We start from the raw sequence: 25,012 nt of genomic DNA on the forward strand, positions 1-25,012 counted from the left end.
TCACGGTAAAGAATACTTATCCTTTGCCGTTAATGTCTTCAGCCTTCGAGAGGTTGCAGGGAGCGTCCGTTTTCACGAAATTGGACTTGCGTAACGCTTATCATCTGGTTCGCATTAGGGAGGGGGATGAATGGAAGACTGCCTTTAACACCCCCAGGGGGCACTTAGAATACTTGGTCAAGCCTTTCGGGCTGTCCAACTCCCCAGCAGTCTTCCAGGCACTGGTCAATGACGTGTTGCGAGACATGATAGATCAGTTCATATATGTTTACCTGGATGACATATTGATATTTTCCTCGTCTCTCCAGGAACATGTGCAACACGTTCGACGAGTGCTTCAGAGGTTGCTAGAGAATGGGCTTTTTGTCAAGGCGGAGAAATGCGATTTTCATGCACAGTCTGTTCCTTTTCTAGGATACATCATTTCGTCTGAGGGAATGCGTGTGGACCCTGAGAAGGTTAAGGCTGTGGTAGAGTGGCCAAGTCCAGATTCCCGTAAGGCCCTGCAGAGGTTTCTGGGGTTCGCCAACTTCTATCGGCGTTTCATTCGCAACTTCAGCCAACTAGCCGCACCTCTGACTGCCTTGACCTCCCCCAGAACTCCGTTCAGGTGGTCAGATACAGCCGAGGCTGTGTTTGCCAAACTCAAGAGCCGCTTTGTTTCAGCTCCCATCCTCGTTGCCCCTGATTCTTCACGTCAGTTCGTGGTGGAGGTCGACGCGTCAGAGGTGGGGGTAGGAGCAGTCCTGTCCCAGCGTTCGCCCGCAGACGATAAGATGCATCCTTGCGCGTTTTTTCTCATCGTTTATCCCCAGCCGAACGCAATTACGACATTGGTAACAGGGAGTTGTTGGCAGTCAAGTTAGCGTTGGAGGAATGGCGTCATTGGTTAGAAGGTGCGGGGGTTCCTTTTATCGTCTGGACCGATCACAAGAATCTAGAGTACATCAGAACCGCCAAAAGATTGAACTCCAGGCAGGCTCGTGGGCACTTTTTTTCGGTCGTTTTGATTTTTCTCTCTCGTACCGCCCGGGTTCTAAGAACATCAAACCCGACTCTTTATCTCGCATTTTTGATCGTTCCGAACGCCCGTCTACTCCCGAGTGCATTTTACCGGAAACCCTATTTGTTTCCACACTCGTATGGGAGATCGAATCGAAGGTCAAGACGGCCTTAGAAGGGGTAATGCCTCCGCCCGGTTGCCCACCGAATCGCTTATTTGTGCCGGAGGGATTACGGTCCGACGTTATACAGTGGGGTCATTGCTCCAACGTGGCTTGTCATCCAGGAGTTAATCGTACTAAGTTTTTAGTCAAGCAACGATTTTGGTGGCCACTTATGGCTCGTGACATCCACAGTTTTGTTTTGGCTTGCTCGGTCTGTGCCACTGGTAAGACTTCCAATCGTCCGCCTGATGGGCTCCTTCAACTGCTGCCTGTCCCTTCGAGACCCTGGTCCCATATCGCTCTAGATTTTGTCACCGCCCTCCCGCCCTCCCAGGGCAACACAGTCGTTTTGACTGTGGTGGACCGGTTCTCGAAGGCGGCTCATTTCATTCCCTTACCCAAATTACCCTCAGCTAAGGAGACAGCGTTGACAGTCATTGACCACGTCTTTCGCTTACATGGCCTCCCGATGGACGTGGTCTCTGACAGAGGACCCCAGTTTGTGTCCAAATTTTGGCAAGAATTTTGTAAGTTACTGGGGGCGACGGTTAGTCTGTCCTCAGGGTTCCATCCCCAGAGCAATGGTCAGACCGAGAGAGCCAACCAAGATCTGGAGAGGGTGTTGCGATGTTTGGTTTCTAAGAATCCTTCCTCTTGGAGTCAACAGATTTCCATGGTGGAGTACGCCCACAATACGTTACCAGTGTCGGCTACGGGCCTATCTCCGTTTGAGTGTAGTTTAGGTTACCAGCCACCTATTTTTCCTAGTCTGGAATCCGAGGTCGCGGTCCCCTCCGCTCACGCCTTAATCCAGAGGTGTCACCGCACTTGGACTAGAGCCCGTGAGGCTCTACTCCAAGTGGGGGCGCGCACCAAGGCTAAGGCCGATCGCCACCGGTCAAAGCCTCCCGTATACGTCGTTGGTCAAAAAGTGTGGCTTTCAACTAAGAACATTCCTCTCCGATCCGTCTCTAATAAGCTTGCCCCCAAATTCATTGGCCCGTTCACTGTCACCAAGATCTTTAGTCCGGTGACAGTCCGCCTTAGTTTACCTCCAGCGTACAGGAGGGTTCACCCCGTTTTCCATGTTTCAAAAATCAAGCCCGTGTTTCATGCTCGCATTAATCCGCCAGTCCCGGTTCCCCCCCCGCCGCGTCTCGTAGATGGGTAGACCACCTATTCGGTAAATCGCATTCTGGATTCTAGACGGAGGGGACGTGGATTTCAGTACTTGGTGGACTGGGAAGGTTACGGTCCGGAGGAGAGAAGTTGGGTTCCGGCTAGAGACATCCTGGATCACTCTCTGATCGATGATTTCAATCGACAGGTAAGGGAGTCTGGGAACGCCAGGAGGCGTTCCTAGGAGAGGGGGTACTGTCACGGTATACAAGTTCATTGCTTCCTTCTCGTCTCGTGTTTATGTTGTTGTATGAAAGCACGTGTGTAGTGGGCGTGAATGAGTGTCATTCCTTGATCCGCTCCAGCTGATCGTCATCACATCACCAGCTGCAGCCGATCTCATCTCACCATATATTCTCACAGTTCTCTCATCTCCTTTGTCAGATCGTTGGATGTTGTCTCTCCGTGTGGTGTTCCTGTTGGATTCGTTGGATGTTTGTCTCTCCGTGTGGTGTTCCTGTTGGATTCGTCGTCACCTCTTCGTTGGATTGTCGTTTGGGTTTCCACTGCACTTCACGGGTTCGTCTTCGACCATCGAGGTCCCTGCGTCATCTGTCCACACCCGTGTTCCTGTCGTGCTTTTCACTGTTCAATAAAGAACTGAGTTTGACCTGCGATTGCTTCCGTCCTGTTTTTGACAACCATGACAGAACGATCTGACCGTGCTATGGAAGCAGCAGGTTCACCGACCTCGTTGGAGGAATTCCTTCAGCACAGCGCGAGAAGAATGGATTCTCAGGAGAGGAATCTAGGGGACACGGGTCGTGCGGTACAAGCTTTGGTGACGCAGGTGGGTCGAGCTCGGCTTTCCCGGGAGGAGAGGGAAAGGCGGAGGTCCCAGGGCCTCTGCCTATACTGTGGAGGTTCGGGACACTTTGCCTACAACTGCCCGGTAAAAGGCCAAGCCCGATAGTAAGTATGAGGCTACTATCGGGTGGGATCTCCGCCGAGAAGACCTCATCCACATCTACCCTCCTTCCGGTAAGACTGAGATGGTCAATTCACCAGCACGACTGTCAAGCACTTCTGGACTCCGGGGCTGAGGGTAATTTTATGGACAGTACTTTTGCACATAGACTTCAGATTCCCCTTAAACCACTCACACAGAGGATTGCAGTACACGCATTAAATGGTCAAGAACTTCCCATCATCTCGCTCATCACCGAAAACATCACACTCATCACCTCAGGCAATCACTCAGAAACTATTTTTTTTTTATATACTGGATTCCCCCCTGGCACCTGTAGTTCTTGGACACCCCTGGCTCATTCATCACAACCCTCGTGTGGACTGGCAGCAAAGAGCTATTCTGGAGTGGAGCAAGGAATGTCATAAGTCTTGTCTGATGTCTGCTTGTCCGTCTGTGCCTGTTTTTGTGTTACAGGAGGAGGCAGGGGACTTGTCTAACGTGCCCGAGGAGTACCACGATCTGAAGGAAGTGTTTAGTAAGTCTCGGGCTGCTTCTCTTCCTCCGCATCGTCCCTATGACTGTGCCATAGATTTACTGCCAGGTAAGTCTCCGCCTAAGGGCAAGTTATATTCGCTTTCCAATCCGGAGAGGGAGGCTATGGAGAAATATATTTCTGATTCTCTGGCAACCAGTTTCATCCGTCCTTCCTCTTCTCCGGCGGGGGCGGGGTTCTTTTTTGTGGGAAAGAAGGACGGGTCTCTGCGACCTTGTATTGACTACCGGGGGCTGAATAACATCACGGTAAAGAATACTTATCCTTTGCCGTTAATGTCTTCAGCCTTCGAGAGGTTGCAGGGAGCGTCCGTTTTCACGAAATTGGACTTGCGTAACGCTTATCATCTGGTTCGCATTAGGGAGGGGGATGAATGGAAGACTGCCTTTAACACCCCCAGGGGGCACTTAGAATACTTGGTCAAGCCTTTCGGGCTGTCCAACTCCCCAGCAGTCTTCCAGGCACTGGTCAATGACGTGTTGCGAGACATGATAGATCAGTTCATATATGTTTACCTGGATGACATATTGATATTTTCCTCGTCTCTCCAGGAACATGTGCAACACGTTCGACGAGTGCTTCAGAGGTTGCTAGAGAATGGGCTTTTTGTCAAGGCGGAGAAATGCGATTTTCATGCACAGTCTGTTCCTTTTCTAGGATACATCATTTCGTCTGAGGGAATGCGTGTGGACCCTGAGAAGGTTAAGGCTGTGGTAGAGTGGCCAAGTCCAGATTCCCGTAAGGCCCTGCAGAGGTTTCTGGGGTTCGCCAACTTCTATCGGCGTTTCATTCGCAACTTCAGCCAACTAGCCGCACCTCTGACTGCCTTGACCTCCCCCAGAACTCCGTTCAGGTGGTCAGATACAGCCGAGGCTGTGTTTGCCAAACTCAAGAGCCGCTTTGTTTCAGCTCCCATCCTCGTTGCCCCTGATTCTTCACGTCAGTTCGTGGTGGAGGTCGACGCGTCAGAGGTGGGGGTAGGAGCAGTCCTGTCCCAGCGTTCGCCCGCAGACGATAAGATGCATCCTTGCGCGTTTTTTCTCATCGTTTATCCCCAGCCGAACGCAATTACGACATTGGTAACAGGGAGTTGTTGGCAGTCAAGTTAGCGTTGGAGGAATGGCGTCATTGGTTAGAAGGTGCGGGGGTTCCTTTTATCGTCTGGACCGATCACAAGAATCTAGAGTACATCAGAACCGCCAAAAGATTGAACTCCAGGCAGGCTCGTGGGCACTTTTTTTCGGTCGTTTTGATTTTTCTCTCTCGTACCGCCCGGGTTCTAAGAACATCAAACCCGACTCTTTATCTCGCATTTTTGATCGTTCCGAACGCCCGTCTACTCCCGAGTGCATTTTACCGGAAACCCTATTTGTTTCCACACTCGTATGGGAGATCGAATCGAAGGTCAAGACGGCCTTAGAAGGGGTAATGCCTCCGCCCGGTTGCCCACCGAATCGCTTATTTGTGCCGGAGGGATTACGGTCCGACGTTATACAGTGGGGTCATTGCTCCAACGTGGCTTGTCATCCAGGAGTTAATCGTACTAAGTTTTTAGTCAAGCAACGATTTTGGTGGCCACTTATGGCTCGTGACATCCACAGTTTTGTTTTGGCTTGCTCGGTCTGTGCCACTGGTAAGACTTCCAATCGTCCGCCTGATGGGCTCCTTCAACTGCTGCCTGTCCCTTCGAGACCCTGGTCCCATATCGCTCTAGATTTTGTCACCGCCCTCCCGCCCTCCCAGGGCAACACAGTCGTTTTGACTGTGGTGGACCGGTTCTCGAAGGCGGCTCATTTCATTCCCTTACCCAAATTACCCTCAGCTAAGGAGACAGCGTTGACAGTCATTGACCACGTCTTTCGCTTACATGGCCTCCCGATGGACGTGGTCTCTGACAGAGGACCCCAGTTTGTGTCCAAATTTTGGCAAGAATTTTGTAAGTTACTGGGGGCGACGGTTAGTCTGTCCTCAGGGTTCCATCCCCAGAGCAATGGTCAGACCGAGAGAGCCAACCAAGATCTGGAGAGGGTGTTGCGATGTTTGGTTTCTAAGAATCCTTCCTCTTGGAGTCAACAGATTTCCATGGTGGAGTACGCCCACAATACGTTACCAGTGTCGGCTACGGGCCTATCTCCGTTTGAGTGTAGTTTAGGTTACCAGCCACCTATTTTTCCTAGTCTGGAATCCGAGGTCGCGGTCCCCTCCGCTCACGCCTTAATCCAGAGGTGTCACCGCACTTGGACTAGAGCCCGTGAGGCTCTACTCCAAGTGGGGGCGCGCACCAAGGCTAAGGCCGATCGCCACCGGTCAAAGCCTCCCGTATACGTCGTTGGTCAAAAAGTGTGGCTTTCAACTAAGAACATTCCTCTCCGATCCGTCTCTAATAAGCTTGCCCCCAAATTCATTGGCCCGTTCACTGTCACCAAGATCTTTAGTCCGGTGACAGTCCGCCTTAGTTTACCTCCAGCGTACAGGAGGGTTCACCCCGTTTTCCATGTTTCAAAAATCAAGCCCGTGTTTCATGCTCGCATTAATCCGCCAGTCCCGGTTCCCCCCCCCCCCCGCGTCTCGAAGATGGGTAGACCACCTATTCGGTAAATCGCATTCTGGATTCTAGACGGAGGGGACGTGGATTTCAGTACTTGGTGGACTGGGAAGGTTACGGTCCGGAGGAGAGAAGTTGGGTTCCGGCTAGAGACATCCTGGATCACTCTCTGATCGATGATTTCAATCGACAGGTAAGGGAGTCTGGGAACGCCAGGAGGCGTTCCTAGGAGAGGGGGTACTGTCACGGTATACAAGTTCATTGCTTCCTTCTCGTCTCGTGTTTATGTTGTTGTATGAAAGCACGTGTGTAGTGGGCGTGAATGAGTGTCATTCCTTGATCCGCTCCAGCTGATCGTCATCACATCACCAGCTGCAGCCGATCTCATCTCACCATATATTCTCACAGTTCTCTCATCTCCTTTGTCAGATCGTTGGATGTTGTCTCTCCGTGTGGTGTTCCTGTTGGATTCGTTGGATGTTTGTCTCTCCGTGTGGTGTTCCTGTTGGATTCGTCGTCACCTCTTCGTTGGATTGTCGTTTGGGTTTCCACTGCACTTCACGGGTTCGTCTTCGACCATCGAGGTCCCTGCGTCATCTGTCCACACCCGTGTTCCTGTCGTGCTTTTCACTGTTCAATAAAGAACTGAGTTTGACCTGCGATTGCTTCCGTCCTGTTTTTGACAACCATGACAATTCTCTGATTCATGTGTGATCATCAGGATCAACACGTCATTGTTTAATTGTGTTTATGACAGTAAACTATATAATTTTTATTGAATATCATGTTTCATTGTGGTTTGTTTTACGTTCTTCTTTGTTTTCTCTTCGTATTGTTCCAGTAATAATGGTTTTATCCTGATTAACTCTACACTTTATATATTTATAGTGGCTTGAGGAACTGCAGATCATTTTTACTTTCAACCAAAAGACTGATGCGATTTGATTGAATGATTTTCTTGTGCTGATGTGTTTATGATTAATAATGTGCCGTCACTGCATGTTTCACTGTCAGATAGTTGTGGAGGTCTTCAGTGGCTCACAAACACACAACACATGGATCTGGTTTAGTGAATATTGATTAAAACATGAATCAATACTCGTTTGATTTTAAAGTGATTTGAAATGTATGCTTCAATTCTTGTTTTGAAATTGCACATATAATAAGATATAACCAAATAAAACCCACAGTCCTTAATTTAATCAATTCAGCTGATTTAAAATAAAATCATTATTGTATAAAGATTTGAGTAACTCACCAAAGACAGAAACACTGAATCTCTTTATTGAGCTCTTTCTCGTTCTCCTTCATATTCTCCAGAGTCTGTTGTTTCGGTGTTTGTGATGTTCAGAGATCCAGTTTGACGATCCAGCTTCAGTCTGTCTTTAAATCTCCCATCCAGAACATCATCATGTACAGTGAAATTATCAGCAGAGCTTTTCCTTTCAGCAATACAACAGCCTCTAAACATCCACACCAATTTGCCGTCTTTATGTTCTTCATCAGGGTTTAGAGTGATAGATTCTTCATCAGGGTTTAGAGTGATAGATTCTCTTTCAATCACTGACACTGTCATCACTTCATCATTCCCTTCACATCAGCAAACAGAAACAGAGAAACACAGAACAGACATTAGCTAGAGAAGAAAAGCAATAAAAGCAGAAAGGAATAAAATCAACATGATCATTCGCTCCACATTTATCACCTGCTCAATGATTGATCATTAAACCTGTAAACACTGAATCACTCACAGCAAAACACAATCTAAGCGAACACATTATCTGAAATACTTAAACATTATTCATAATCTGTGTATTTTACATGTGTGTTTTGTGTTGTATTCATCATTAATGAAGTGCTTCTTTTTTAAATAAAATTATCTGCTAAATGTGTAAATGTGTTTCATGTTGGGTAGTCAGAGGAGGCTTTGTTATTTTTTCCCCTCTGATTTTAATCACAGGTTTTGTTTGATATTGTTGTTTATTAGTTTAGCATCTGTGACACCCTGAAGCTATTGCTCTGTATTTCCTATCATTGAAATAAATCTATAACTTTTCTATTAAGAGTTTCGATCTCTTTGGTATGAAAAGCATCATAAACTACTCTGAGCTGGTTTAAGATGACCTTTGACCCTTAACAGATGAAGAGTGCACATTATCTGTGTGAAAGCAGCAAAACACCAGTCAGGAGAAGACGAGATCATTATGATTGAGACACACGTCTACTCAGGGATCTGAAAAGGGGCATTGCACAGAAGTCTGTTGTTAAAGCTAGTTATAAATACTGTATTTTAACCCAAACCCAGACACCAACCCTAAAAGAAAACTCCAAGCATTTTAAAAAGTGTGGACTAGCTTTACATTTTATTTCCCCACAACAATAACATAAAAATAGTTGTATAAAGTTGTATAAAAATGGTTGTATTAAAATGAATTCAGAGCCCTTCATTCTAAAACAAAACCACAGGTCAGTGCTCTTTAATATCTGTGTATTGATTATGTTTCTTTCTAGCCCTGCTTTTATGAGCAAAACTGCAACACAACACACACATACAAATGTAAAATGTTTAAAATATGATTATGAACAAACATTTTACACTTAATCTCTACTGTAGCATAATAAAGCTCAGTATTTATCTTGCTTTATCAGCTGTAATACTTACAATCTTTTAGTTCAGATGCTTGTTTTTTTAGTTTAGAGATCTTGTGGCGATAGTAAAACACAACACCTGCTCCAGCTACACACGCCAGCAGAACAACACCAACAAAGATCCCTGCTTTAGTTCCTGCAGACAGACCTGGATCTGTAATGATAAAGAGGGAGTCATCAGTGTGAGTGAATCTGTCAGTCTGATCTATTTAAATATGAATCTGATTCTGTTAAAGGTGAATCATAAATGAGACTCTAATGTAATTTCAGAAATCATGATTCTCCACTGTGTTCATCTTCTGTATTACTGTTTTACAGCAGGTTTTTGATGTGAACACAGGACTGATTTCAATGAAAATATTACAAACAGTAATTCAGATTAAAGAGTTTAAAAACCTTTGGAAACATGCCAACAGTTTACTGCAGATTTTATTTTATTCGTTAGTAGTCTGAGAAAATTATAAATACTTGTATTAAAAATAAGAGAAAATGCTTGCAATTTTGGTTTGATCATTAGAGTAATGAATTTCATCAATGTTATCAATCATTTAAATACAACTAAAATGTTAATTATAAAATTTGTCTCAAGAATGAAATGTTGAGACATTGTTAGTTCTAATAATAATATTCAAATAATATCTTGTAGTCTTTTGTAGCAAAATCTTCCGTACGACTCACAAATTATAACAGTCTTAAACAGTTCAAGATACTGAGTTTATTTTTAACAATTCAAATACAGTTTAGTGCTAACTTGTGTTCATTTAACTTCAGGGTTTTTCTCAGAGCTCTCAAGTCAATAGATCATCATCATATTGGCAGAAACGATCTCACCAGAGACAGTAACAGAGATTATCCTGTGTATAGTGCGTCTGATGCTGCTGATCTTCAGTTCATAGAGTCCAGAGTCTGTGAATCTGGTGTTTGTGATGGTCAGAGATCCAGTCTGATGATCCAGCTTCAGTCTGTCATCAGATGTGGAGAATTGATTGTCTGCTTTATAGATTTCAGCTATTTGAGAGTCTCCAAACACCCACTGCATTGAATCATCTTTCTGTATTTCAGTGAGATCAGAGTTTAGAGTGACAGATTCTCCCTTCATCACTGACACTGACTTCACTGCATCTGTAACACCAAACACACGAAGAACAGAGATAAACACATCAAGAACAGAGATAAACACATGAAGAACAGAGATAAACACAGATAAACACGTGAAGAACAGAGATAAACACATGAAGAACAGAGATAAACACGTGAAGAACAGAGATAAACAAGTGAAGAACAGAGATAAACACGTGAAGAACAGAGATAAACACATGAAGAACAGAGATAAACACATGAAGAACAGAGATAAACACGTGAAGAACAGAGATAAACACATGAAGAACAGAGATAAACGCATGAAGAACATAGATAAACACGTGAAGAACAGAGATAAACACAGATAAACACGTGAAGAACAGAGATAAACACGTGAAGAACAGAGATAAACACATGAAGAACAGAGATAAACACATGAAGAACAGAGATAAACACATGAAGAACAAAAATAAACACATGAAGAACAGAGATAAACACATGAAGAACAGAGATAAACACGTGCAGAACAGAGATAAACACATGAAGAACAGAGATAAACACATGAAGAACAGAGATAAACACGTGAAGAACAGAGATAAACACATGAAGAACAGAGATAAACACATGAAGAACAGAGATAAACACATGAAGAACAGAGATAAACACGTAAAGAACAGAGATAAACACATGAAGAACAGAGATAAACACATGAAGAACAGAGATAAACACATGAAGAACAGAGATAAACACATGAAGAACAGAGATAAACACATGAAGAACAGAGATAAACACGTGAAGAACAGAGATAAACACATGAAGAACAGAGATAAACACATGAAGAACAGAGATAAACACATGAAGAACAGAGATAAACACATTAAGAACAAAGATAAACACATGAAGAACAGAGATAAACACATGAAGAACAGATAAACACATGAAGAACAGAGATAAACACATGAAGAACAGAGATAAACACATTAAGAACAAAGATAAACACATGAAGAACAGAGATAAACACATGAAGAACAGATAAACACATGAAGAACAGAGATAAACACATGAAGAACAGAGATAAACACATGAAGAACAGAGATAAACACACGAAGAACAGAGATAAACACATGAAGAACAGAACAGAGATAAACACACGAAGAACAGAGATAAACAGATGAAGAACAGAGATAAACACATGTAGAAAAGAGATAAACACATGAAGAACAGAGATAAACACGTGAAGAACAGAGATAAACAGATGAAGAACAGAGATAAACACATGTAGAAAAGAGATAAACACATGAAGAACAGAGATAAACACGTGAAGAACAGAGATAAACACATGAAGAACAGAGATAAACACGTAAAGAACAGAGATAAACACGTAAAGAACAGAGATAAACACGTGAAGAACAGAGATAAACACGTAAAGAACAGAGGTAAACACGTGAAGAACAGAGATAAACACATGAAGAACAGAGATAAACACATGAAGAACAGAGATAAACACATGAAGAACAGAGATAAACACATGAAGAACAGAGATAAACACATGAAGAACAGAGATAAACACATGAAGAACAGAGATAAACACATGAAGAACAGAGATAAACACATGAAGAACAGAGATAAACACATGAAGAACAGAGATAAACACATGAAGAACAGAGATAAACACATGAAGAACAGAGATAAACACATGTAGAACAGAGATAAACACATGAAGAACAGAGATAAACACATGAAGAACAGAGATAAACACATGAAGAACAGAGATAAACACGTGAAGAACAGAGATAAACACATGAAGAACAGAGATAAACACGTAAAGAACAGAGATAAACACGTAAAGAACAGAGATAAACACGTGAAGAACAGAGATAAACACATGAAGAACAGAGATAAACACGTAAAGAACAGAGGTAAACACGTGAAGAACAGAGATAAACACATGAAGAACAGAGATAAACACATGAAGAACAGAGATAAACACGTGAAGAACAGAGATAAACACATGAAGAACAGAGATAAACACATGAAGAACAGAGATAAACACGTGAAGAACAGAGATAAACACATGAAGAACAGAGATAAACACATGAAGAACAGAGATAAACATGAAGAACAGAGATAAACACATGAAGAACAGAGATAAACACATGAAGAACCGAGATAAACACATGAAGAACCGAGATAAACACATGAAGAACAGAGATAAACACATGAAGAACAGAGATAAACACATGAAGAACACATGTAGAACAGAGATAAACACATGAAGAACAGAGATAAACACATGAAGAACAGAGATAAACACATGAAGAACAGAGATAAACACATGAAGAACAGAGATAAACACATGTAGAACAGAGATAAACACATGAAGAACAGAGATAAACACATGAAGAACAGAGATAAACACATGAAGAACAGAGATAAACACGTGAAGAACAGAGATAAACACATGAAGAACAGAGATAAACACGTAAAGAACAGAGATAAACACGTAAAGAACAGAGATAAACACGTGAAGAACAGAGATAAACACGTAAAGAACAGAGGTAAACACGTGAAGAACAGAGATAAACACATGAAGAACAGAGATAAACACATGAAGAACAGAGATAAACACGTGAAGAACAGAGATAAACACATGAAGAACAGAGATAAACACATGAAGAACAGAGATAAACATGAAGAACAGAGATAAACACATGAAGAACAGAGATAAACACATGAAGAACCGAGATAAACACATGAAGAACCGAGATAAACACATGAAGAACAGAGATAAACACATGAAGAACAGAGATAAACACATGAAGAACACATGTAGAACAGAGATAAACACATGAAGAACACATGAAGAACAGAGATAAACACATGAAGAATACATGAAGAACGTCTCAGGTTACAACTGTAACCTATGTTCCCTGAGAACAGGGAACGAGACAATACGTCAACGACGTTATGGGGAACGCCTCAGGCGTGACAGGTGTCTGAAATCACTATCAAATCACGTCAATCATATTGACCGGCGACAGCCCGTGAATCATTAGCGTGAATGATCAACGTGCGACCTGGAAGTATAAAGGGGCGCCTTCCACACATGACAAATCACCTTATCGTCTGAAGGGACTGCACGGTAGGCAAGCCCCGAGGCATGGCAGGGAGACGTATTGTCTCGTTCCCTGTTCTCATGGAACATAGGTTACAGTCGTAACCTGAGACGTTCCCTTTCGAAGGGAACTCAACAATACGTCAACGACGTTATGGGGAACGATATACCAACTCCGCCATGCTAAGGGGAGTGCATGCCAAGTGGCAGTGACAACTGTCAGAACCAGCAACTTCAAATGAAACGCTAGAACCACTCACCCTCAGGTCACACTGGGCTGTCAGTGACAGCATTCCCTACGGTCATAGCCCAAGCTACAGCCTCACAGAAAAACCTTGATAAATATGGTTAAATAAAAGGTCTACCTGGGCCGGCTCCGGGCCTGGGACCACAGCTTCCAATTAGAAGGGGTCCCTTCTAGGGAATGTGGCTAGGGAACCCGAAGGAACCCCAGCCAGTCACTATTCAGGGGAATGTACTCACCCCAAAATGCCACCAGGACGGCCTGACCTGGCGACCTGAACGATATACCAACTCCGCCATGCTAAGGGGAGTGCATGCCAAGTGGCAGTGACAACTGTCAGAACCAGCAACTTCAAATGAAACGCTAGAACCACTCACTCTCAGGTCACACTGGGCTGTCAGTGACAGCATTCCCTACGGTCATAGCCCAAGCTACAGCCTCACAGAAAAACCTTCATAAATATGGTTAAATGAAAGGTCTACCTGGGCCGGCTCCGGGCCTGGGACCACAGCTTCCAATTAGAAGGGGTCCCTTCTAGGGAATGTGGCTAGGGAACCCGAAGGAACCCCAGCCAGTCACTATTCAGGGGAACGTACTCACCCCGAAATGCCACCAGGACGGCCTGACCTGGCGTCAGTACATAGACACTTAGTCTGGCCAAATCCTGTCTGTCTGAAGACAGAGCCTCTGGACAACAAAGCCTTAAGAAAGGCATCCAACCCGAGGGACTGCGAAGCTGGCAGTGAACCACTCGGCCCGGATCTCAGAGACGGGATATCCCGGAGAGTATGACTCAGCATAGTGCTTTCCGACCCTTTCTAGCGAGGGGAGTTTCTCTACTCGATCCACGGATCAACCCAGTGTCTGTGTTTCAAAACACTGAGGAGGCCTGTGAAGGCCTAAGGGCTGATCTAACTGGGAGGCCCCACGAGAGGCCTACGACCGTCTGACCAGACTCAGGAAGCCGCATGCTCATAGAGACCCTCGGTGAGGGGAGCACAAGGTCTGCCTGGTAGGCAAACCAGGCTGTAGGCAGAAAAGGTTCCGGGAGGGAACCAATAGCAGAGAATGAACACTTTAGCGAGCCAGGGCGCAAGCTCGCCTTCAGCAGCTGCCTATTAAGGCTAGCTGAAACTGATAGCAAGAGACCACTAGCTTTATAAACCCAGCACCACTAGGGAACGTTACAGGGAGGCCCGGAGAGGCCTACTACCTGATAGCCAACGTAAGTGGGAATTCACCTTCAGGGAGGCACGTGAGGCCTACTACCTGATAACCACAGTATGTGGGGTGCTCACTTTCGGGGAGGCCCAGAGAGGCCTACTACCTGAAAACCACTACTACCTGATAACCACAGTACGTGGGAACTCACCTTCAGGGAGGCCCGGTGAGGCCTGCTACCCTTAAACCACAGTATGTGGGGAGCTCACCTTCAGGGAGACCTGGAGAGGCCTACTACCTGGTAACCACAAACTGTGGGAACTCACCTTCAGGGAGGCCTGGTGAGGCCTACTACCTGACCGTTCTCAATCAAGGAGGCCTGGAGGAGCCTACTACCTGATAATCACAGTATGTGGGAACTCACCTTCAGGGAGGCCTGGTGAGGCCTACTACCTTTAACAGCCAAAAAACTTGGGAGCCCACATCCTAGGGAGGCCCAGAGCGGCCTACTACCTGACAGCCACAATATTTGGGAGCTCACATTCAGGGAGGCCCAGAGAGGCCTACTACCTGATAGCCAACGTAAGTGGGAATTCGCCTTCAGGGCGGCCGGGTGAGGCCTACTACCTGATAACCATCTTAAGTGGGAATTCACCTTCAGGGAGGCCTGAGTGGCCTACTACCTGATAACCACTGGTAGCTTTGAGCCCTGAGTCCGGGTGATAGTATAAGTTGGCCTGCTAAGGCCAGCCAGCTGGGGACTCGCCTATCAGGGAGGCCTGGTCGGGCCTACTAGCTAATAGCAAGTCATATTCTGCCATAAAGTACACTGTTGGGAACCATACTATACAAGCATAATTTACTAATGGGTTTCCAGTAGCGCTATAAGGTATGTCCCACAATGTTGGGACCCACCTCCGAGGAGGCCTGTTTAAGGCCTACTACCCATCAGTGAGTCAACTGCCCGAACCACCAAGGCCAACCACGTAAAGTGAGCTGGCCTACAGTGCCCTCTAGGGGGCTGTCCAATCAAGGAGGCCTGCTGAGGCCTACTACCTAATGGCCTTCGTTGGCAGAAAAACTGTTTACACAGCGCCTACAGCATCCTGGTGCCTAATCACATTGCCCATGGCAGTGTACTCCGCAAGAAAGCTAGAACCCTTAAAACAAGGGGAGTACAACATACGCCACTCTGCCTCAACGGAGGCCCCAGTTAGTCAGGGGCCTACCATCTATGCATGGGCGTCAGCTCAGGGCAATGCTCTGGCTTCAGGGGAGCGTACTTCGACCAAAGAAGAAGTGAAGCTTACTTCATACTCAACCCGAGCCATAGTGGTGCGAGGTAGGATAAAACAGAACTGGGAGTGAAGTGCTCAGACCTACCTGTATCACAGGGGAATACTCACACCTCACCCTGAGGTTACCAGGGTGCGGGCCTGCCAGCGGCTCTAGGGGTGACAGAAATGTATCTGTGCCCAACCTAGGGGAGTGGGGCTTGAATGAAAGCCAACCACCTACAACCTAGCGCTCGAGCAGTAGCTCAGCGAGGTGAGTGAAGCCTAACTGGCGGCCTAAATCCGTAGGCCAGTACTGCACGGCAGGGTCGGGCAGGAAACCCAGTCTTCTTCGTGAAGCGAAAGATGGCCTAACCCTGCTCAGTAAAGACATATATACCACGGAGGCCTATTTGAGGCCTACCATGTCCTTATAAACCATCCTCTGCACCACGCTGCATTACTCTAGTCACCCCAGAATGCAGAGAAGGGGGCGGGCCTTGGCCAAACGACTCCCATGGGAGGAGGCTGTTTATACAGGGATGCTAGAAACCTACATTCACAAAGTGAAGGGTCAGAGGAAGAAATGCTAAAATTTTTAGCAGAGCGCCTCTATTATCCCTGGCACAGCCTAGGCCAGCTACAGAGGCGGCCCTGGTGAGGGCCAGCCTGCAAGCATAGATCTATCTGAGGGCTCGGAGGAGCCACAGCCTTACTAAAGAATATAGTCTGTATTATTCCATACAAAGGGCTGCAGAATCGCTCAGCCTAATGAAAACCCAAACAGAGCTCAAGGGGCGACATACTCAGGAAGAAGTCAAACGGACCCGTGGGCCGGACATAAGATCTATCTGAAGCTCTAGCGTCAGTCAACACTCTAAGTAAAACAACTTTAAGAGAGAGACCAACCACTCTACCCTGAGGTGGCTAGCAGCCCGAAGGCTAACACAGTTACCGTTCTGGCCACCTAACGGGGAACTTCAGGGCCCCGATAATCCAATAAAGTTATCTTACCTTATTACCTTGACATGACCCCATGACTCTATACAGGGAACGAGGTCTGTAAAGAGAAATATGTTATTTTTTAATCACAAAAAATACTCTTTGAAAAGACCAGCAGCTCACCTGCGGCGTGCAAAGTGAAGACTCGCCAGATAGTTCTTTACAAACCTGGGATCCGCCACTTTACATGCCTGAAAGGGGCGTTTCCACTAACCAAGCCTAGGTGGGCCATCAGAACATAGTTCTCATCCTAGGCCCATCCCCAGGCCTGATGTTATGAACGCCTGGGGGTCAGAAGAGAGAGGGCAGATTTCATGACCCTCCGGGGAGGTTATCCATTACCGACGCTGTGTGCGTTTGCGCTGGATAACCTCCCTCAAATCTCTTCTGTTGCGGGAGTCACGCCTTCTCTGCGACCTGCTCCTCAAGGGAGGGGGCGCACGAGAGGCGACACTGGCACGCTGGCCCTGCCTACGGTCCTCAGACCATGAAGGGCCAGGCCCTCCCGCTTGCCGGGGTACGGACGCGGATCTCAGTGGTATACAAGTTTTAAATGCTGCTGAGCGCGCCTTCGCCTCCCTGAACTTCCCCACCACCGCCTCTATGGAGGTGCCGAAGAGTTCGGAAGGCGAAACCGGCGAATCGAGGAGAAAGGCTTTTTCTTTCTCCCCGATGTCGGCTAGATTTAACCACAGATGCCTCTCCGTGGCCACCATCGCTGCCATCGACCGTCCGATCGCGGCAGCGGTTTGCTTGGTAGCCCGGAGAGCCAGATCTGTGGTGCGGCGCAGCTCAGCCACCGCCTCAGGGGACATCCCTGCCCCCTGGTCGAGATCCCCCAGCAGGTCGGCCTGGTACGCCTGTAATACTGCCATGGTGTGCAGTGCAGCACCGGCCTGACCTGCTGCCGTGTATGCTCTGCCATTCAAACGAGCCGTTGTTTTCAGCGGTTTGGATGGCAGGGTTGGAGCTTTCAGTGTCGCTGCCCGCCCAGACACGAGATAGTTCGCGAACGTCTCGTCAATGGGCGGCATTGACACGTACCCATACTCACCGATCCCCTCCACATCAGCGAAACTGGCCCGCTGATGTAGGTGAATACGGGCAGAGTATGGGCTCTTCCATGCCCTCTCGATCTCCGTATGGAGATCAGGAAGAAATGGAAGTCTCACCTGAGCTGGTGGTGTATGGCCGGGGAGAAACCGATCGTCGAGCCTACCGCGAGCGATCTCTCCTCTAGCGCGCTGCCAAGGCAGCTGCAGCCTGTTGGCAGCGCGCTCCATCACATCCACCAGCTCTGCATACACGGGGCAGGATGGCTGAGGAGGTTCAGGATCTACCTGATCATAAACCTCCTCAGCCATCTCCTGCGCGTCCTGAAGAGCATCAACTGCAGGTACAGTAACCTTCGCCATCGACCTGCAGTTCGCCCTCGTCAGCCGTCGAATCATCTGAGAGGTTAACAGCCCTCTCGAGACGATCGACAAGCTCCATCTGGGAGCCCCATGATGTAAGTCGCCGATCGGCCTCAGCACGAGCGGGACCCGCACCACGAGGACCAGACGCCAGACCCCCTTCACTCGAGAAGAGGGCCAGACGAGAGCGGAGCGTTTTAAGGGAAAAACGCTCGCAGTTCGCGCAGAGGGTTCCCTCGAGAACCTCCTGTGCGTGCTCTTCACCCAAGCAAAAAACGCACAGCTCGTGTGTGTCGGCCGGTGTCAGAAACCTCGGACACGGGTCGGCACACTTACGAAAACAATCTGCCTTAGCTGTGCGTTTCATCTTTCTCTTACCTCGTAACTTGAATAGCGTTTTCAAACAACAGTCCCTGAAGACGATGAGATGATTTGTCATGTGTGCAAGGCGCCCCTTTATACTTCCAGGTCGCACGTTGATCATTCACGCTAATGATTCACGGGCTGTCGCCGGTCAATATGATTGACGTGATTTGATAGTGATTTCAGACACCTGTCACGCCTGAGGCGTTCCCCATAACGTCGTTGACGTATTGTTGAGTTCCCTTCGAAAGGGAACAGAGATAAACACATGAAGAACACATGTAGAACAGAGATAAACACATGAAGAACACATGAAGAACAGAGATAAACACATGAAGAACACATGTAGAACAGAGATAAACACATGAAGAACACATGAAGAACAGAGATAAACACATGAAGAACACATGAAGAACAGAGATAAACACATGAAGAACACATGTAGAACAGAGATAAACACATGAAGAACACATGAAGAACAGAGATAAACACATGAAGAACACATGAAGAACAGAGATAAACACATGAAGAACACATGTAGAACAGAGATAAACAAATGAAGAACACATGTAGAACAGAGATAAACACATGAAGAACACATGAAGAACAGAGATAAACACATGAAGAATACATGAAGAACAGAGATAAACACATGAAGAACACATGTAGAACAGAAATAAAAACATGAAGAACACATGAAGAACAGAGATAAACACATGAAGAACACATGAAGAACACATGTAGAACAGATATAAACACATGAAGAACACATGTAGAACAGAGATAAACACATGAAGAACACATGTAGAACAGAGATAAACACATGAAGAACACATGCAGAACAGATATAAACACATGAAGAACACATGAAGAACAGAGATAAACACATGAAGAACACATGAAGAACAGAGATAAACACATGAAGAACACATGAAGAACAGAGATAAACACATTAAGAACAGAGATAAACACATGAAGAACAGAGATAAACACATGAAGAACAGAGATAAACACACACTCAGAACATGACTACAGAAAGTTAGTTAACACATCTCACAATAATAAAGCTCAACAAAATCAGAGTTAAAGTTTAATTACTACAACAAACCTTCACTAGTCAAAGAGGCACATTTAAGTCTAATAGGACATTTCCTGGGACAGAAAATTAAAAAGAAAAGAAACGTGTTCATATGATGAAATGATAGTAGAAGAAAACATAATTTTCCTGCATAATAAACACCCCCAGTGGGTTGCATTTACTATTAATAAAAATTATAATTTTATTAATATATGTAAAAATGCAATGTCAGCTCGCTGATTGGTTGTGTTAAGAATAAACCATCAATTTATCTAACTGTATGCTACAGCAGATTTAAACATGATAAAAGGTTATCAGCAAGGTGACGGAAAAGAAAAATGCAAACAATCTCAAACAATTAGAATATTACATGAAATCAATAAAAAAAAGGATTTTAAAAACAGAAATGTTGGCCCTCTGAAAAGTATAATCATGCATATATATATATATATATATATATATAGAGTTATATATATTAGTTGCACTTTTTAATTTGAATTACTGAAATACATGAACTGTTGCACGATATTCAAATTTTTTGAGTTTCACCTGTACTTATTATTACATTGATGTACTCACCGCTGACAGTCACATTGAATGACTTGTGTATGGTGTGATTGGTGGTGCTGAATTCATATTCTCCAGAGTGTTTGTTTCTGATGTTCCTGATGGTCAGAGATACAGTCCAATAGTCGAGCTGCAGTCTGCCTCTGAATCTCCCATCAGTATTAGATGTAAATGATTGTCTAGTCTTTCTATTGATTTCAGCTATAGGAGAGTTTTGATGTTCAAACCTCCACTGAATCACATCATATCTCTGTGGTTCAGGAACACCCGTGTGTAGAGTCACTGAATCTCCCTCCAGCACTGACACTGACACTGACACAACTGGAGAAGAAACATAATTAATACGACTTGAATTGAAATTAATCAGATCTTCACTGGTCCAAAACCAACATGTCAAGACTGTAAAGAGATTTTCTGGATTAGGCATCTAGAAGAGAATGTGTTTATAAAATCAGGCGAGTTACACGTGCCATAACTCCTGATTTCAGTGAATCGACATCTACATTTACATTGATTCATTTAACAGATACTTTTATCCAACGTGAGATAATAATGAGGAAAACAAAGGGATTCATCATAAGGAGGCAATAACATATAAAGTGCTAACAATACAAAGTTTCAAACATTGTGAAGAAAAGTACAAGCTAAAACAGGAATAGTGAAAAAATAGTGTAAGAAATAATGAAAACAATGACAACTTCATGAGGATTCTGTCAAACGTTTATGGAAGAGACGGGCTTTAGACATTTTTTGAATATTGTAAGGGATTTAGCTGTCCGGGTCACATTGGGAAGATTTGAATATTATTCTTATTTTCAAGTCACTTTGGCATCTGTTAATTAATATATGTAAAATGTAAATCAACAAAGACATAAAAAAACCACATATCATTTAAATGGTTATTTGTTTATTCAAAGTGACTATCTGCACTCAAAATATTTGACTACCTGCCACACACAACACTATTTTCTCCCTGATAGTCTGATAAAACCATACAAATTTAGGACAAAGTTTGTCACTCAATGCAGTAAAGTGGAAAATAAAGATGGAATGAATAAACTTTCTTTGCAGATCTAACCAGAATTTTAATCTGCTATTTGTGCCACTCTTACAACCATCCTGTTCCAATTCTAATATTTCCTTTAATATTAATTAAACTAATAAAATTTAATATAAAGTTGATTTCCACACAGTGTTTAAGGTCAGCAGGTTCTGAAAAGGTTTTTTTTTGGGTGGTAAGTGGAGAGTTCTGTACTGCGTAATATCTTACGCTACGGGGAAAACCTCTTTTCCACGAGATATTGAAGCCAAAAATGATCCTTAATTTTGAATTAATGTAAAACGCTGTGCAGCAGCATGCAGACATAGGCAAGACGGCTCGCGCGCCTGTAGGCTGCCCTGCGGCAACAGCAGCAGCCTATCGAGAGAGGCCCTGCATGACATGATACCCATTTCGTCACGTCCCGCCAGAATAGGTGTGGCCTTGGCCTATAAATATAGCTCGATTAGGCTGATACAACTGATTTTCATCTCTTCAGCGAAGCTCACACATCACTGGATCCGGAGTGAGAAGCCGCGCCGTCTTACTTTAAGCCTTCTTCGGGACGAGCCTTCGAGCCTGATGCTGCTGGCCTTCACCTCGCCGCCTGAAGCCGCCGTACCTGCTACGCTTTCCGGCGTCAATATCCTTTTACTCTGCTGAGAGTGTATGTTCACCGTCGCGACTCACACTCTCTCTCTCTTTATCTAAAAGAGCAGCGTCTTTTTAAAGATGCTTCGTTCCTGTGGCTCGTGCCGAGCCGCACTCAGCGATGGGGACCGCCATTTCATCTATGTTTCCCGCCTGGGTAAGGATCATGCAGCTCTCGCGCTCGCTGAGCGAGCTATTGCCATGGTGACTGAGGACTCGCCTGGCATTTTTTCTCCGAGTCTGAACTCCCGCCCGCTGTAGTGCCGCGCCGTAAAGCGCCGTACTCAGCGGGTCCCCGAGCCTTCTGCAGCCCGTGAAAGGACCTCCTCTGTGGACCTCTCCCCTTCTGCCCGCAAGTCGTCAGGGAAACGGGCCAGCATCAAAACCGCGGCTAGCTTTCTTTACGTTATATGGAAGCTACCCCGCCCCCCGTGGGCGTGCGTCACCGGCGAAATGAGGAAAGAGTGTGTTTTAGTCCCGCCGAGGCCGGACCAATTTCCATTTCTCAAACATTTCTCAGCTCCTCTTAGTTTGAGCGGCTGAAAATGTCAATATTGCAGCAATGAGCCTGTTGTATAACACGCACGCCTAAAAACAAATGCCGACACACACAAAACTGTGATGACGCTCTTTTATGCGCTCGGGCTAATTTAATCTTTTGTCGTATCCCCCTGTGGCTCAGTGGCGAAACCCAAAGCCTTCGCACGGGAGACCCGTGTTCAATCCCAGCTCTCGCAGCAGATAAAATTTAGTCTTGCCGCGGTCAGACTTACACCCAAACCTTTCGCTCGTTCAGTTCCAAGAAAATGCGACTGTTCCAGTGTATTTTGCAGTAAACAAGCCGGTACCATGGCCCGCTTGCCTGCACACAAATGCCATTTCCATGGCGACCCAGAAAAATCATATAAGCAGTGTATTTTCTGGTATTTCGGCCAGAGCCGATGGTGTTATGAGTGTATTAAAAATGCCACAGCCCAGTGTTAATTTCTAAACACAAACACAGCCCGCCACAGTGCAGGGCTCGCACAAATGAGATCGACTCATGTCAATTGTGCATTAAATGTAGTGAATGTGCCCACAACCCAGTGCCCACAAACACTACACACTGCATGTGCCCTGTTTTCTGTAAAAGAAACCAACACACATACAGTCAGCTAAGGCCCACGGTGTTTAAGTCTCGCCCCGGCCAGACTCCACCGAAACTTCTCGCTCGTTCAGTTCCAAACAATGTGACTGTTCCAGTGTATTTTGCAGTAGACAAGCCGGTACCACAGCCCGCTTGCCTGCACACAAACGCCAATTTTACGGCGACCCAGATAAATCCCAAAAAGAGTGTATTTTCTGGAATTCCGGCCACGGCCGATGGTGTTATAAGTGTTGTAAGAATGCCCACGTCTCAGTGCCCATTCCCACACACAGACACAGCCCGCCCGAGTTCAGGGCTAGCACAAATAAAATCGACTCATGTCGATTGTGCAAAAAATATAGTGAATGTGCCCACGACACAGTGCCCACAAACCCTACACAATGAGTGTCCCACGGTTTCTGTAAAAACGAAACCAACACACATTCAGTCAGCACAAGCCGACGGTGTTCTCAGTGCAGTGAGTGTGCCCGCTGTCCTGCACCCACATTCCCTCACAGACACGCTCTACCCCACGGTGTTTTTCCTGCTCGCTCTCTCTCCACAATCTGTCAGAGAAATCGAGCCTGACCAGGCTGCCCGCCGTGATCGGCGCGCCCCCGCCTCGCACACTGTAAACACAGTGTTTATGTCTCAGCACACCGAAGCTCAACGGCCGCCGCTATGCCGCGGGCAGAGCCCCGATTTCATTCTTCCTCTAGCTATTCACGCAGATGCGTGAGCAAAGCTTCCCGGGGTATCAGAATGGGTGTTGAACACTATAAAAAGAGGCTATTCGCTACAGTTCGCTCGACGTCCCCGCCGTTACACGGCGCAAGTCAAAACCACGGTAAACAACGAAGTATCTCATCTACTTCGAGCCGAAATAGCGAAACTACTGAGCAAAGGGGCCATAGAACCTTTATCTCAGAGCGAAGGGGGGCTATACAGCAGATATTTTATGGAACCAAAAAAAAAAAAAAAAAAGACAGGGGTCTCAGACCCATTCTAAATCTACGGCAGCTCAACAGAGCACTTGAAGCGCCAGTTCAGAATGCTGACAACCAGGAAAATCGCCAGGGAGACTGGTGTATGTCAATAGATCTGAAAGATGCCTATTTCCAAATACAAATAGCGTCACGTCACAGGCAATCTTGAGATTCGCCTTCGAGGGCCAGGCATATCAATACACAGTCCTGCCGTTCGGCCTGTCCCTAGCACCCCGTACATTTACTAAGTGCATGGACACGGCTCTCGCACCCCTGAGACTTCAGGTCATGCGAGTCTTGAACTACTTGGACGATTGGCTGATTCTAGCTCGATCACACTCAGAGCTCATAGAATACAGAACCACATTACTCGAGCATCTCGAGAATCTGGGTCTCACAGTCAATTGAGCGAAGAGTTCCCTGTTTACCAGCCAGAAAATGTCTTTTCTGGGAACAGTGCTGGACTCGCTGTCTATGACAGCATGTCTGTTGCCGGAACGCGGACTGAACATTCAGCGCGCCGCGAAATCCTTCCGCCGCGGCTCTATAATCCCGCTCAAAAGGTTTCAGAAAATGCTGGGCCTCATGGCCTCAGCATCTTCGGTACTTCAGCTGGGCCTGCTTCGCATGCGACCACTGCAGTTATGGCTGAAAGCGCGAGTTCCACCCTGGGCATGGACCTCTGGTCTGTTTCGCCTCAAGGTCGACATGGAATGCGTTTCGGCTCTGGAACCTTGGAAAATAGCCAACTGGTATCAGTCAGGCGTGAGTTTGGGGACTCCCTCGAGTGTGGAGATGGTGTCCAAGGACGCCTCCATCTCGGGATGGGGAGCGCTGCTCGAGGGCAGACCGTTCTTTGGACAGTGGTCAGAACGGGAGAAGCTTCTACACATAAACGGTCTTGAACTG

At 45.9% G+C, this 25,012-nt stretch overlaps 3 protein-coding genes and 1 pseudogene across 4 annotated transcripts in view; all 4 read right to left on the bottom strand.

The window, feature by feature from the left end:
- Positions 1 to 25,012, bottom strand: part of LOC143734954 (uncharacterized) — a 375,259-nt gene that overhangs the window by 139,488 nt on the left and 210,759 nt on the right. The gene's annotated exons all lie outside the window — the stretch shown is intronic.
- The window catches only part of LOC143735223 (uncharacterized), a 395,094-nt pseudogene that overhangs the window by 45,407 nt on the left and 324,675 nt on the right, over positions 1 to 25,012 (bottom strand). The gene's annotated exons all lie outside the window — the stretch shown is intronic.
- LOC143734907 (uncharacterized) overlaps positions 1 to 25,012 on the bottom strand; it is a 328,536-nt gene that overhangs the window by 11,356 nt on the left and 292,168 nt on the right. The gene's annotated exons all lie outside the window — the stretch shown is intronic.
- Positions 18,672 to 25,012, bottom strand: part of LOC143735299 (uncharacterized) — a 35,765-nt gene continuing 29,424 nt past the window's right edge. The window contains exons 3-4 of the mRNA XM_077225438.1: positions 20,314 to 20,622; positions 18,672 to 18,898 (exon numbers count right to left, since the gene is read on the bottom strand). Of these exons, the coding sequence (XP_077081553.1) occupies positions 18,783 to 18,898; positions 20,314 to 20,622 (425 nt within the window). The 3' untranslated portion in view covers positions 18,672 to 18,782. The remainder of the gene's footprint in view (positions 18,899 to 20,313; positions 20,623 to 25,012) is intronic.

The sequence above is a fragment of the Siphateles boraxobius genome, unplaced genomic scaffold (assembly GCF_051911475.1).
Source record: "Siphateles boraxobius isolate OS27281-9 unplaced genomic scaffold, OSU_SipBor_1 13, whole genome shotgun sequence".
Taxonomy (NCBI): domain Eukaryota; kingdom Metazoa; phylum Chordata; class Actinopteri; order Cypriniformes; family Leuciscidae; genus Siphateles; species Siphateles boraxobius.